Source organism: Chelmon rostratus, chromosome 22, assembly GCF_017976325.1.
Source record: "Chelmon rostratus isolate fCheRos1 chromosome 22, fCheRos1.pri, whole genome shotgun sequence".
Classification (NCBI taxonomy): Eukaryota; Metazoa; Chordata; class Actinopteri; order Chaetodontiformes; family Chaetodontidae; genus Chelmon; species Chelmon rostratus.
This window is the reverse complement of record NC_055679.1, coordinates 2,788,568-2,804,733: the sequence shown is the minus strand read 5'-3', so window position 1 is coordinate 2,804,733 and position 16,166 is coordinate 2,788,568. Positions and strand designations below refer to the sequence as shown.

Genomic DNA, 16,166 nt, shown 5'->3' with positions numbered 1-16,166 from the left:
ACACTGTTTGACTCCGTATGAGAGGGATTCAAAACTGAAAGAAGAAAAATCCATCAAAACGAGTGGCCTTGACTTTAGAGTCAGGCGGTTGCTGTGGCTTGTTCTTGACAAAGCAGCCGACCGCACTCTTAGCCCGGGTAATGGAACGTGACATACTTAAGTTAAAAGAAAAAGCCTCTTAAAAAAGCATCCACGGTTGTTATTCTAGGACACAATCAAGTGGAAATGGTTGGTGGAGAGACATTTGAGACCTTTGTTTTCTGTCCTTTTACAAATACATTTTTATCCCATATAACATAGTGACTACTTGTGATGGAGAAGCTTAGGAAGCCACACTGAGCTACATGCTTGCTGTTGCTGTAGCTGCACCCTGGGTCCATCACCAAGAGTAACTGCCCGAGTGTTTAGCTTACTTTGAAAGCAGTTTTAATTGGTTGTGGCTGCAGGTTGGATGTAGAGCTCTGACACACACACACACACCGCCTTATATGTCTTTTTCATTCAACTATTCAGTGGGCTGTAGCAGTGAGGTGTCATGCACCAGAGCAACCAAAATGGAATGGAGCCATTGTTAATGTTATGAACTACACTTGTGTCAAAATTTGAGCATTATCTATTAAAATTGGCTAATGTGTGAACGAGCTAATACACCTGGACCCCCTGACACAGTGTAACATTACCATCCATCTAAAGTTGTGCATCTGGCCACTTGAAGAATGTAAGTCCAATATTCAAGCTCCACACAGCTCTGTCTTGGCCTCCAGCAACTGCTGACGCTGCACTCGCTATTGATTCTCAAAAAAAAGTCAAGTACTATGAGATAACTGCCAAGACGATATTGGGACAGGAGCAACAAAAGACTGGGAAAGTTGTGGAACACTCCAAAAACACCTGTTTGGATCATTCCACAGGTAAACAGGTTGATTGGTAACAGGTGATAGTATCATGATTGGGTATGAAAGGAGCATCCTGGAAAGGCTCAGTCGCTCACAAGCGAGGATGGAGCGTGATTGTATAAAGGATCTTACTACATGGATCATATTGTGCCCTCAAAAAATCCGCAGTGGATGAAAAAACAATCCCACAACGCAATGCGCTACATTTTGGAGATGCAAAAGTTGTGTGACTGTGCACCTGGAAATGATGACACAGAATGAGTCAAATCAGTGAGTGCCCGAAATTTCAATTTACTTCATTTACTCACTATTCAAGAGTCAACTATTGAGTGTCGTTACATAGGAATTACTGAATGACTGGACAAGGGAGTCCTTTTGGACACAGTCACTCTGTTAGCTTGCTAACATTAGATGCTGACTTTCTTTGCTAACGTTAGCTAGTTGCTAACTTAAGTGCCTCAACAGTTTATTTTACTGCATGCTACCTTCACATGCTAAGAAAATAGCTTGTTTGTGTTTTGACAACAGGGGACAGCACCCTCAAAACACACTGACAGACACTGACGTGACATCTTGTCTTATTGTTTTAACGGCTAATAAAAACTGAATGGCAAATAATTGCTGGAACTGTCTTATCCAGCAGACAGTAGAAAATACGTTTATTTTGAGTTTTGGAGGTTCTGACAGACACAGTGGTGTTCCATCTTGTCACCTTACAACGTTGATTAGGCTTACATGCTAGCAATAGCAAGCAAGCAAAAACAAAGCAACATTAGCATTCATGTAGAATTGTGTTAGCTTGCTAGCATTGCTAGCAACATTGTTTTTTTTATTGTCATTTGGTGCTGGGCAGGTAACACACAGTGGCTTTATTAGGGCTTTCTCAACCGTGCCCTGAGAGTTATTACCTTAGCTTGCTCGATGTTTGACTTTCTTCACTATTTATTAACTCACTTTACCTTCACATTGGTGGTGGGCGGGCGGCATTTTGAGTTTCTCAGCAACCTCATGAGAATCTAGTAGCCTTAGATTTGAGTGATTGTTTTACAGCATGCTAACTTAACTTGTCAGAAAGATTTGCTTGTAGTCCTTTTTTTCCTTTCTTCTTGCTTACTGGGGGTCAGAAGAAGCTGAAAGGAAGTTGAAAAACGCTGACCTGACATCTTATCGCCTTGTGACCTTACAGCTAATGTGTAGAGACAGTTATTTACGTACACATTGAGCAGACATGGAGTAACATTAGCATTCAGTTGGAGTTGTGCTTACGGCTACCTGATGAATGTAAGTATAATATTCACTGTTCTTTTCTTGGTTTGGTTTCCACCATTTCCTGAGAGAAATATCAACCATTATGTCAGCTTGCTATGTGCTATGTGTACTTTGTCTGTCATTTGATGCCTGGCAGGGCCTGCGTGGTGTGTTTATCAGAGCTTGTTGGCCATGTTGTTTGCTAAAATATGCTTGAATATCTGGAAAGCCAATCCTGGCAAGCTTTTCTTCTTCAACCAGAAATTAATGGAATGCAGCCATTGGTAATGTCATTTTACAGCCAGCATAATTAGCTAATGTGTCAAATAAGACAAATATTTATTCACTTTTTTTCTCCGTTTTGGCCTCTACCAAGTTCATGTAAGCTAACTAGATATTGAAGTGTCTTCACTAGGTGGTCACTGAAGCCTTTTTCACACATAGTTGCTGGTAAATAACTGGAGTAACCTTTCAGGCACAGCTAGTGACTATTCACACATGCAGCTACATTCAGGAACATTTCCGTCTTACGCCTTTTCACACATGCCGAGGGAATGCTGGAATAGATGGGGCAAAGGACAGTCCAGCAGATGGCGGTAATGCAACACTTATGGATGCCAACCGCCATAAAACCTAAGAGAGGAAGACGTTGGGGCAGGGCTGGATGGACATGTATGCGGCTATATGGCTAACATGTTAGCAAACAGTCGCTATCAGCAGACATGGGGCAATGTTAGCAACTTAGCGTTGTGTTTCCAGCCATGTGGTGGGTTTAAGTCCATTATCCATTCTCCTTTTAGCTCTGCTTTGGTCTCACCAACTCCTGAGTAAAGTGCATGGCTTTTTAGCTCCTAAATGTTCCATTTTCCTCGCCAGCTAGTTGCTAACATTGTGTGCTGTTTGGTGCTGGGCAGGTGACATGCAGTGGGTTTTTCTGTGCTTTTTGGCTGAAAAAAAGCTGCCTGAAAGCAGGGTCGATAGGAATGGTGAGGCTGAACCGTACAGTGAGCGTGCTGTAAAACCAAAACTATGATCAAAGGTGACAGAGCTTTGTAAACCTGCAGAGCTGAGTGACAATTCTGTGTGAGTTTGTGACTGTCAGTGACTCTGTCGCGTTACATGTAGTCATGTTAATGTAGGAATATAATTTAGTGAAGCTGAAAACAACCAACACACTGATTTTGTTTTGTAGCCTCCTCCCCCTAACCCCACTGCTCTGCCTCCCAGTTGTGTACTGGTGTGTGATCCATGGTCATTTGCATAATGCTTCCCTCATCAAAGTGCAGAAGTTTAACACCATTTACTGGAAACCAATCTGGTGTCATTTTAAAGCATGCAGGAAAAATGTGCGGGCAAACACATAATGACATGTAAAAAACACCCCCCCGTCACCACCGCCACCCCCCACCCCGACCCCACCCCTGAAAGCTGGCCTTAAATAATATTTTAATGCTCATACCTCAGCACATATTCTGAGTATGTAGTTTCCTTTCCGCCCTGGGCCCACCATCATCCTTCTTCATGAAAATAGTGTTAATCGTTCTATAAATTTAGCTCACAGGAACCTGCAGACACCCTGCACGAAATGAAAGCAGCATCCCCTCCTCTCTCCTTCTCCTTTTCTCCCGCCGCCCTTCAGTGCGTCTGTCCAGTTAGGGGGCACAGGGACGTCGGCGAAGGCGCCTAATTCACTTGATGAGACGTGGAGCATAAACATTTCCCCGGCAATTAGAGAACGTGCGCATGTGAGCGGAAGCAGCAGCCGGTCCAAAGCTGTCGGGGCACCGCTGTCAGATGTCAACAACAGCTCAGGGGCAGGAAGTGGCACCGTTTGGGGCCGAGTAGACCCAACGAGGCACCTTCCTCCTCCCTCCACGAACCTCTCCCACCTCCATCTAATCTCTCTGTCACACATAAGCCTATGCACACTTCATCCCTCTTTCCCGTTCTTTCCGTCACCTCTACATACAACATCAGCCAACCAACCTCCGTATTTTTAGGACAAGCAGAAAACCTAGAATACATGTGCTTTAAATCAGGGTTTTATTCTAATGTTTTTGTGCCTATTGATTGACTTGATCATCAGTGATTGATGAGCCCTAAGTGTATATGTAAATTTTTGAGAAATATGAAATATTGTTGAGAATTATACTGAAACAATTAATTAATGGAGCACAGAGAAGTGACAAGAAGTGACAGGGGCTTCAGTGTTGTTAGTGATGGTGAGAATCAGTCTGCCTGTGAAGTAACTGGAAGTCTGCAAGACATGAGAACACTAGTAATCTATATCATGTTTTGCCACTGTACCACACAGAAGCATCTGGTGTTGTAGAGCCAAAACCCATGTTCATTTAGCTGAAGTTGTGAATTCTTTGAAAGCATTTGCCCTTAATTTTCAGTTAGTATTTCAGTTACTAGTAGATAGATGCACCTGTTTTGATACGCAGATACAGCATACCAGGATGGATTTGTCCATTAAAGGTGCACCCCCTGTTTCCTGGTTGAATTATGGGAAATGTAGTTTAGTGTGTTGTTTTTAAAACTGTGACAGGTCCCCCTAATATTTTGAAAGGTCACACATCAAATTAAAGGGCCATTTTTAATATGATTGAGCCGGTAAATCCTTGCGGCAGGTGTCACTCTCCCCAGTCTTTGCTTATATGTCCAAGTGACTTACAGCCAGCCTGGTGTTTTCAGGTGTGTTTTTGTAAACTCTTCTTCCACTTATTCTCTTCAGCACACACAATTTTGCATTACAGATATTGGAGGCAGATTTCTAAATGCTTTGCTTTTGCAAAAACAAAACAAAAAAAACAGCTGCTTAGTGCGAAGGGAAGGCCAGAACAGAGAGAGGAAGATGTGTTTTCAAATTTAGCCAACTCAGTGTGAATGTAGTCTCAGTCTGCCTGTTTGAAGCAATTCAAGCACCAATTAATCACCTGCTGCTTTTCATTCACCCTCAGCGGTGAGCCCTCCCCCCGTATGCGCCCGTAGTTCTAGTCTTTACCTTCTCCCTTCATCTCTGACAGATGAAAAGCAGAGCACATAGGAAGTGCCACATCGTGCTGACCCACGCCATCTGAGCTGGCAGCACAGCAAAGTGTCCAAACAACCTTTCCCCAAACAGTCGCCCACTCCAGCTCACCCTAATTGGTTGCAAATGCCTTTTAGGATGAGCCAGTGATGGCTGTGAGGAGTTTGTATACACAGCGCTCATGCTTTTTAATTCCACCATGACTGATTTTTCGTTTTTTGGTCATTTGTTATGTTTTCCATACCTTTAAGATCAATTCTGGCGTTTGAAATTAAAGCTGTTTTTACGTCATTTGCGAACCGTTTGAAGGAGGCTCCGGCCACTGTTTCATATTATAGTATTTAAAGTTAGGTTGTTATTGACCTTCTCATCTAACACTTGAGAGTATATGTGGATGTGAGTATTCATTTAAACCCCAATCATGCTGCAGTGGTGCTTCAAGTACAGAGACAGGGTTCCTTTGTCGGAGATCAGACAAACAGAATTAAAATGCGCTGATGTGTGTTGGCCTGCATAATTGGCTTCCGGTAAACATGTCTGCGGCGCTTCATGGTGCAGAATGTGGCATTGATTTGGCTTTTGTCATGATGGTTTCTAACCAAGTGAAAGCTCTCAGATGAGGATCTTTTCATGTTTATGTCCGCCTGCTTTTGGACTCTTCAAAGCGATCATACTCGAGCCAAAATCACGATGTTAATCAGCTGAATGGAAGTGTTTTGTGGATAGCTTTCTGTGAATAGTGCGGTAAACGAGTGTGTTTGGTTGTGTGTGTGTGTGTTGTTGTCTTTTCTGTTTGTGCATTGGCATTGTGTGAGTGTATTCATTGTAAATCCTCATGTGTATGCACGTGTGTTTTCTGTGTGTGCGTGATTACGTTTGCATGTGTTCTGGTGTTGGTGCCTGTGCATGTTGTACATTTGTGCTTGTAGAGTGTTTGTATATGCTCAGTATCCAGGTCTGGGTTATGTCCATGTGCAGGATGTGGAGGCAGAGAGCCACGTCTGTGTGTTTGTGTGTGTGTGCCCCCATCGCTGCTATGTGCCAGCGTCTCAAATCCTGCTCGGAGCCATCGGCCTCCACCCATCGATCAAACCTGGCAACCCGAGTCACCGACAGTTTTCCACCACTTCCTGAGAAACTCCGCGATCCAAACAAACAACGTCTGGTCTCATATGTGAGGCCGATATTAGTGTTGGAAAAAAATGCAGTCATCCACCGCCGATCTGTTGGACCTGAAGTTTCATTTAAAGTCTGCTTCAGTCACACCAGTGTGCAAGTGCCACACACTGTCACACCCACCATTTCTCCTAGACATTATGTCTACATAGTACTAATTTGTTTTGCCAGATCCACGTACGAGAAACTGTAACTGTGGCTTGGAGTGTGCTCATTGTTGATATATATTTTTCCAGTAAAAGAAGTGCTACATTCCTGTACACCGCAGAAGTTGCAGGAAGGTGGTTGGGGTTGTTAATAGGCATACAGCATACAGAGCACAGGACGTTGCATCCAGTGTCCAGCATGTGGTTTCATTTAGGCCACTAAAACACTTAAATATAAATATTTAAAAAGTAAACACATCCTGGCTTGTGCTTACTTTCAGTGTTGACTTTTTTCCTTTGCTTAGAAATAACCATTGAAACATTAATTATGCTTTAGTTGCTACGAACAGATATTGTTGTAAAACATCACTGTCATCACTGTTCTGCAGATACACGTCATGTGGATAGAAAGCGTCTTTCAGACAGCATTATTATCTTCTCCAGATTTATTTGCAATCACATGGTTGGTTGTTTCTGTTTTAATGAACAGGCTATTTTAGCAATGCTAGCAGCATGGCTGCATGGATGCTGGTTGGTTGGTCTGTTTGTCTCTTTGTCAGTGGTCAGTCCACTACTTTGATCCAGACTGAAACACCTCTGCAACTGTGACACAGATTATCATGAAATTTGGTACAAACATTTGTGCTCCCCAGGGAGTGAATCCTGCCAACTTTGTAGCCTCAGCCATACTAATTAGCAAATGTTGGCATGCTAACACGCTAATCTACAAAATAAACATTATACCAGCTAAAAATCAACCTGCTAGAATTATCTTTGTGAGCATGTTAGCATGCTGGTGGTACTGTTTAGCTCGGGTACAGCCTCACATAGCCCCCTAGCATGGCTGTAGAGTCTTTTGGGTCTTTGGGGCCACATCATTACCTCCACTATAAAAAAATCAGGGTCTGAGATTATTCACACTTTTTAGTGAACTGACCCTTTAAATCAGGGCTGATTGATTTTTTTTACTTGACTGTTTAATTATTACCTCACAGCTTAAAGTAGTAAATTCACCAAGCACATCAAATTGCCATATAAGATATATTCAGTTTCATTGGACATTCGAATGTCTTCATTGATATCAGCTGTCAAACTGTTGGACCACCTGAAGGCACAGACAGACAGTCATACTGACAGACAGGCAGGTGAGCAGGCAGATAAGCAAGAAGGTATGTAAGCTGAATATTGACAGACAGCAACCATGCTGGAAAATCAAATTAAAGCAGGTGGAAAGGCAGAGTTCAAGAGACAGGAAAAGAGTGGAGGGGGGGAGGTTGAACAGGGTGGACAGACTCTAGAATGAAATGCCACAAGTGACTTTGCATTCATCAAACTCACATCCTATTTGGCACGAGGAAGAGACCGAGAGAATGAGACGGTCTGTACCTGCACTGTGTCATCCTCAGCACAGAGGGAGGAGGAGGAGGAGGAGGAGGATGTGGGCCGGGGTCTTCCTCGCTGCCTGGCGGATCTCCTGCTGTTCACACGGAGGGGGAGGACTGTTTGTTTAAGTGGCTCTGCATGGCAACCACTTGTGAGCGGCTCCTGTGAAAGCCTCCGCTGGCTCAGCACGGAGGTGGGGGTTGGTGGGGGTGAGGGTGCATCCCCAGACGAAAAAGGAAAAGACTGCCACTCTCCTTTTCTTCCTGACCCTCCACCCAACTTGCCCTCCATGCCCCCGTTACTGCCCTGCAGTGCTGCTATTGTAGGATAACAGTGATGTTGCTAAAAGCAATCTATTAAAACAGAAAGGTGTCACTATTATCATCATCAGCGTTAGTTTGGATGTCTCATCTCTCACTCCCCAACTGCTAACATACTGTAATAATAAAAGTGTAATCAGTGGTGCTCATCTGGGAGCACACTGCCAACAAGAGCAGGTGACACAAGTGGAAAGCAATTTGGGAAATGATGACTCAAAATTCAAACACCCTCTTTATTTTCTCCATTTGTTAATTTTATTAGTGAAATCAGTCATTTGTGCTCTAAAACTGTCCGCAGAGTGTTGAATTGTAGTTTACTGAGGGATTATTTTTATAGCATCAATTTGTCATCGCTGTTTAAAACAAAAACGTTGCACTTTACGGCTCCAAATTCCACCAAAGTTGCCTTAAATGAAAAAAGAGAAAGAAGAAGAAGGTGTCCAGTGATTGACAGGAACACTGCGTAACATTATGACCGCTGAGAAGAAAACTGTGAGTAAATCACAAACTTTGACCGCGGCAGTTGCAGTTTTATGTTCGCGATGATGGATGATCTCACTCTGGAAGAACAAGAACTGCTCAGGAATGAATGCCAGCAAATAGCTTCAGAAAGAGGAAAACAAGCCTCAGTTAAACACTCTGACTGTGTTCAGACGACAGCAGCGGAGCTTCAAACCCGAACTACTGAAGCTAACTAAAAAAAAAAGAAATAATTAACGTTTCAGTAACAAAACTACCTCTCTCTTTCAGACATGGATGAGTGTGAGAACGACTACAACGGGGGCTGTGTCCATGAATGCATCAACATACCTGGCAACTACAGGTGCACCTGCTACGACGGGTTCATGCTGGCCCACGACGGCCACAACTGTCTGGGTAAGAACAGCCTTTGTTTAAAGTTCCTCTCCTGGCGTCGATGAAACCCATAAAAACTCACCTCTTTTCCTCAAATGTACATATTTAGAAGCTTGTCCATGAAAAAAATCCCTTCATGCTTTATAATGGCACAGATGTAACCCTACACCTTCATTTAGTGTGTGTGGATCTATAAATATAACTGTTTCCACCCATCCCTGAGCAGCTGGCCTGCATCTCCAGCACACCTGCTCACCTTCAACCATGCATTGAATATGAGGTGTTCACTGCTTATTTATCCTCATATGTCTTGTAGGATATAGAAAATATCCCACGGACATGTAAGCAAGGGTAAAAATATGATTTTACATTCCTCCTCTGAATGTGTGTCTGTTAACAGGGTTGATGAAATTGATGATTAATGGATGGATGGACTAAACGACAACATGGACCATGTAGAAAATAATCATTTCTTGTTGTAAGACAAAATTAGACCCCATAAAAGTCATGTTGCTTCCTCCTGATGTTTACAAATGCACCATTTTTGATTATCTATCTGCTGAGGCATACTGACACACTTGCATGTTGGACAAAAGCCTTTGGAAGTTTGTTTTTAATGAAATATGTGGTCGTCATTTTAGCTGTGTGTCTAAACGTTAATCTATCTGTGGTGTGATCATACATGGATCTGTCTGTCTGTGCTTGAGAGTGTGCTTAAGGATGCATGGACTTTCCTCTCTCTCTGTGTGTGTGTGTGCGTGCGTGTGTCCTATCTCGTAAGCCTATCTGGCTCAGCTCGCCTTCCTCCAGAGAGTCCCTCTGTCATCGTTTGGAGGGTTTCCATGATTTGTGCTGTTTTGTGCTTGTCTCTCCGTCCTGTTGGGACGGCGGTCGGGGTTGAAGAGTTCTCCAACAGAGATCTGGCTGTGCTTTATTACTGACAGATCCAGCCCATTTAGCCCCAGCGCTGCGTTATTGACTTAGTGTCAGCCAGACTAATGTTTTTTCTGTCCCGAGCTCCACGTAGCGCTGCAAGGATGTGCTCAAACACATTTCATCCTATCAGTCCTCCGCTGCTGACTGACGAGAGCTAAATAAAATCAGAAACCTAGAATAACAAGACAAAACTTGTGATTTTTGGATGCCCGTGTGTCTTTGGTGGGATCTGTTTTGGCATTTGTGAGTGTTGTAGCTCATTCTCTTGAGTGAGAGATTGAGTGCTAATAGCAGCGGCCAGCAGAGCCGAGCGGCTGCTGAGTTGTGGATTCACCTCACAGGAATGACTTTCAGGCAGCTGAAATAAAGCAGAGTTAAAGACGCTGCGCCATCAGAATTCAAATTTTCCTCCATGCACAAACATGAGCAAAGGTGTCAAATGAAAACACTGCTAAAAGAGCGATGCCCTTGCTGAGGTTCCAACTGGCCTCTGCGGTTTCCGCTGGATGAGTAAAGTTTGGCCGTACTAATAAAGTTATGTTTTACAGAAGTTAAACTGTCACAAAGTTGATGCAAACTTTTTTTTTCATCACAACTCGATTACCAAACACTGCAAATATTAGCCAGCTACTACATCTTTGTTTTCAGCTTTTAGCTTAGCAGCATTTATGCAAACACACATTAGGCTTTATGATGATTGACTGACTGACTGACCCAAAGCTGCTCTGCACATGAAGTTTATTTTCTTAGCTTTTGCCACCATGCATATCCATTATCATAGCATTTTGCCCCCTGGCTAATTTTACATAATGCAGGTCTAAGTCGATAGGTGAAGAGCTACTCCCTGGTTTTTGGTTCTGTAAATCCAGTTAATAGAGTGTGTCATGAAAGCTGAGCCGTGGAGTAGCTCACTCAGCAATGCAACTGATTATAAGGGATGAAATGCTCGTATAAGTTTCATATTAGTTTTCACTGGCCAATTCTACATGAACTGAATCATCGATCCTTTGAAAGGCACCTTGGAGCTAGAGCTGAGGTTTGACAAGCACATGTCAGCCACGACGGCTGGATGATGCCCGTCAATCACGACAAGAAAGACCTAGCGCACACTATATAAAGCATAGCTTCAGGTTTCTTCACATCTGCCTTAAAACAGCTCAGATGTGCTTTGAAACTGTTCTAATCATTCCCCCTGTTCATACGAGCTGCTGAGAGACTCCTTCTGAGCAGGCTTCCACTGTAAGTTCAGAGGGACAAAATCACAGTTTATATACACGCTGAAATTCATCTGAAGCTAAGTCAGTCTCAGTTAGTTTTTTCCAAAATTCTCTTAGATCACACCTTAAATTAGCTTTGGTTAAACTTTGGAATGGTCTTTTCAGTGTAGATAATGTCCCAATTTTCTTCCATTTGAAACACATCTGCAGGCTATCTCTGATTGGTCGGTATGAACAGGAGGAATTATTACAGCAAGCAGAGACTGTTTTACAGATACCGGCACTGGACTGTTGCTTTAAGACAACCTGAAAAACTGTGAATCTATCCTTTAAGCCTATGTGTCTGCAATTACCACCAAGAAATACTCAAGACCAACTCAAATTAGCAACTTGTCTTGGTGGAAAAAACACTTCTGTAGAAAAGTTATGGGGTTTCTTGTTCACTTCCTTAAAGTTGGGTTTCCTTTTTTAAGACAGCACCTAGTGGTCATTAAATGAAGCGCAGTTTGAGTTTTTTCCCATGCTACTTAACCTTATGCAGTTTCACACAATGAATCTGGTGTGTGAGATGTGATCACATTGGGAGACATGATGGCAGCAGCTCTGAAAATGAGACGCTGGTGGTTAAAGAAACAGATATGTGCTTGGGAAAATGACAGTTTTCCACAGCGGAGCAGTGAGCTGGAGGCAGGTGCCACTGTAATCGTGCCTGACAGTGTTTTCGTGTTGTTTGTTTCCTGCTGGCTTGTCTGTGAAAGGGCTGTGACTGTCGGCAGCCGTCAGCTCAATGGTTTGCTGCTGTGTCGTTTTATGTGTTGTGGTTAACTGGTAAGGTTAGTGGGATTTCACCGCACGTGTTTGTGCCGCTAATTCAAACGATACCAACTGAGTCATGTGAGAACTGTCATCACCTGCTCTTTATGGCCTGGCGAGAGGAAGCCAGCCCACGTCCGACTTGAACCCAGAGACTTGCTTTATTGGATGTTGACTGGATGCGGCCTTAATGAACCTCTGCTAATTACGAGTGGGTTACTGAGTTCAAACGAGGCAGTAAAGGGTGAAATCAGATGTAAGATCTGTGTGATCACAAACAAAACCAGTAAATGCTCTGTGACTCTTCTTTTCCTTTCTTTTAGCTTCTTTACAACTTCCCTTTCTTTCTCCTTCCTTTGAGTCTTCATTTAACTTTGTTCTTCCTTTTTCTCATTCCTTCCCCTCTTGTCCTTCTTTTTTCCTTCCTCCTTTAACCCTTTTATCCATCCATGCTTTTCTTTCCTCCATCATTTTTTTTCCATTCTTCCACTTCTTCTTTATTTCTTTCCCCTCCTCTTCTTCACTTTTGTCTCTTTCTTCATTTATTTTTTTCCACATTATTACTTTCTTCCCTTTGACTTTTTTTTACTTCTTCTCCTCCCTTCCTCATTTCCTCTCCCCTCTCCTGTCTCCTCATCTTCTCTCCTGTTTTCTGCGGTTCTTCTCTCAGTGGTGATGAGGTTCTTCGTCTATGTGATGTCTCTATTTGGAACATCTCTGCTAAAGCACAGCCTCACTGCCCTCTCTCTCTCTCCCTCTCTATCTATATCTCTATTTCTCTTTTTCCTGTCTTTGATTTGTTCTCCTCTTCCTGTCTGTCTGCTGACCTTGTACTAACTTTCATCTAATTACCTTAATAGCTGTCTGGTGTCCTTTTCTATTTCGTCTTTTCTCCCATCACTTTCTATTCTATTTGTCAGACAGATCACTGAATGTTTTTGCTACACTTTCAGCCTTCACCAGGCAACAGCAGCAAAGATATAGACTAACTAGTCAGTGTGTTTATGGGGATGATTCTTCCATAGAAATGTCTATTAATGTGTGTAATGACAAGTTAGCTCCCTGGGCTTGTTGACAGTCGCCTCAATTCATTGGTGGGGTGAAGAGCATGTAGTCTGTTCAACTCATACAGCTATTGGCTTCTGTGGTTGCTGGGTCCATGTGACAGACTGTGATTGGTCAGGTAAAGTGTCATTTGAAACTCCAGAGGAACCTCCAGAAGTTGAAAGGTGGAAAACACAGAAGACAAGTGCAAGATGAGCACATTGCAAGCTAATTTCAAAGGATAAAACGTTTTTGTGGAGTATTATCATGCTTTGGACTAAATATTTTTAAAGCAGTGGATCGTCAATGTGACCAGACTGTTTTTGTTGGTGTTTTATTGATCCGTGTATGACTGAGAGACGTAATCAGTGAGTTGCCTCAATGTTGCGTCAATTAAGGTTGTTTGTGTGCTGCTGGCGTTTATTATGCCTCCTGTTGAGATTGTATCTTGAAGTGGTTCGCATCAATCGATTCACGAGAATCTTAGCTTTCTAATGGTGTATAATAATGGACAGGAAGAAAAATGAACAGCAAGAAACAGTAAAGGATTTAAAAACGTGACATTGTTTGCTAGCCAGCTAAAGAGTTAGCCCACCGGTGTTGGCTCGGCAGAGAAGTCTGTCATGACATGTCCCCATCCACCCTCGGCAAACATCCGGTGGAGCGAAATCTCAGAGCCACCAGGGGTGGGAACGTCGGTGGTACATTTCTTTCAGTTTCATGTTTGACAGTTGGTCCAAACTTCCCGTTCAGCTCTGTAACAGTTTCCAATTTCCATTTCAGAAATTCACCAGCATCGTAAAACTCAAGTGGGTTGAGTCTGTCCCTTCACTTTATTTGACAAACTTGATTGTTTTGGGCAATCCATCTCAAAAACTCAACCATTTAAAAAGTGTAAGTTTAAAGTTAATTCTAAATCGCATTTTACATTGGAGTTTTGGTGCAACTGAGTTAAATAAAATCTAATTTAGGTCTAGATTAAAAGTTGAGCCATAAGAAAAGGTTTGCATGTCATTTCTCTTAATTCAAACTACATTTAATGTTTGGTGCAAAATTATTTCAATTTAAACAATAATTTCACCTGGTTTGTAGATTAATCCTTGTTGGTGCAACCCAACCATAGTCCTCTAGTTGGCAGAGTTAGCCAATAAAAAAACAGTATTGACCTCAGGAGTTGCAGCAACAAGTGCTTTGTTTTTCTATTTTTTCAGCGACAAGTCCTGCATTATTTTTACTTGTAGCTTCCTGTGTGCTCCGGGAAAGGGATTGTGTAAAGTGACATCTGCTGCCTGTGATCACCTTTACCTTTATTTTAGCAAATATCTGAACAGTTTTCTAATCTAATGTAGAGCGTGAAGGATCGACTGTCCTCCGCAGTACTGACAGCTGTTTACACAGCAGTGCTAATTAGATCAGTTCTCCTGCACTGCTCTGTGATCAGCTGGTCATGTCACTGTTATAATAAGCAGCAACGTGTTGCTGGCATCAAATTCAGAATAAGCATATATTTACTAAAATGAATGAAGTTGATAAGGTTAAACATTCAATATATTGTCTTTGTACTGTTTTCAATGAAGCGTATGTCAAAAAGGATTGGTACGTTATCACATTCTGTTTTATTGATGTTTTGCACAGTGTCCCAACTTTTTTGGAATCGGATTTAATTTAAGAACCTCTGGCTGTCTTTGATAAAAGTTTAGCAAGTGTACCATACCGAGCCTCATATTCAAAGGTTTACATAAGTAAAAGTATAGGAGCTAGCGTTATCATTAAGAGCATTATTATTATGGAAGCATTAAATGTGTAAACGAGGTGAGATAATAACTACTTTATATACTGCTGCGTATATATATATAGCAGCAATGCATCATTTGTATGTATAATCTCATCTTATTCCTGTAATCACGATTAAATGTAATTACACAATTGTAAAGAGTAAGAGGTAAAAAAAATTTAAAAGTTAAATATTTCCATCTGAAATGTAGCGTAGATGTGTATAGTATTAGAAAATGATCAATCAAAGTATAAATACCTGCGAACAGTACTTGTATTTTCTAACTTCATCACTGTGAAAGATTGAGTAGCATTTGTTGGTTGTGGTTTGTAAACACATCAGAATAAGAAATACAGGCAGAGGGCAGGTCTCCAATACAGGCACCACCACAGAGGGAGGCAGATTGAGAGTAGAGGCTTTTAGCACCAGATCTTACCAATACTACCACTGGTTGTCATCAGCTTACACTATGCCAATAATGTTTCATAGTACTGCCAGCAACAGGAGGCCTCAGGCTCGCACAAGCCGATGAATGAATACAATTGTAGCAGCATCTCGATATTGAATGTTGCAGGAAAATCCCCCCATCAGGCAGCACCCGAGCCTCAGAGGAGAAAACTTGATGGGTTGTCTTTGGATGTTGGATCTCAATTTAGACAGAGTGATGGGTCTGGGCTGCGTCTGAAACCTCTGACAGGCAGAGCAGCTTTTCTCCTAAATCTGTCTCACACACACTTAAGATGTGGCTTGTTGCTTGACCTTGCCAACATCTCCGAAAGTGATGCAAGATAATATGACGTACTCAGGCAAACTGGGAGCCTTTCCTTCAGAGCGGTACAGATATATTGTCTTGTTGATAATAAATAATGCATTGCTCTTACAGGAGATAAGGGAGATCAAGATTTATTTTTGATAATTGATTGCTTGCTTAGTTGATTTTGTACCCAGCGAAAGCTGACTCCCTGCATGGTTTCAGCTTGCTGTGCGTTCATTGAAGAAGAAAAAAAAGAACCCCAGACAGTCGATATTTCAAAAAGAGACAAAACCAGCCTGTTTGTAAGCAGAGGTGTTGAGATGATTCATAGTTTTAATAAGAGCCTGTATCGTGTGGCCTGCTCTGATGCAAGCAGGACGTCTGTTTTTGCAAATGTGGTTTATTTAATTTTGGGACAAAATACTTGCAATTCCCATTTCCCAATAACAGTAATAGCAATAATGATGATAATAATAATAATGTTCCAGGCAGAGGATCAGGCTGTATTTGAAGTCTGATGCATGTCATGTAGGATCAGTCTGTATTAAGCCCACTTTGAGAAGATATACG

At 42.2% G+C, this 16,166-nt stretch overlaps 1 protein-coding gene across 2 annotated transcripts in view; it reads left to right on the top strand.

Moving 5' to 3' along the window:
* scube1 (signal peptide, CUB domain, EGF-like 1) overlaps positions 1–16,166 on the top strand; it is a 97,247-nt gene that overhangs the window by 10,791 nt on the left and 70,290 nt on the right. For both annotated transcript variants that reach the window (XM_041963639.1, XM_041963638.1), the window contains exon 3: positions 8,954–9,079. In XM_041963639.1, coding sequence (XP_041819573.1) covers positions 8,954–9,079 — 126 coding nt within the window. The remainder of the gene's footprint in view (positions 1–8,953; positions 9,080–16,166) is intronic.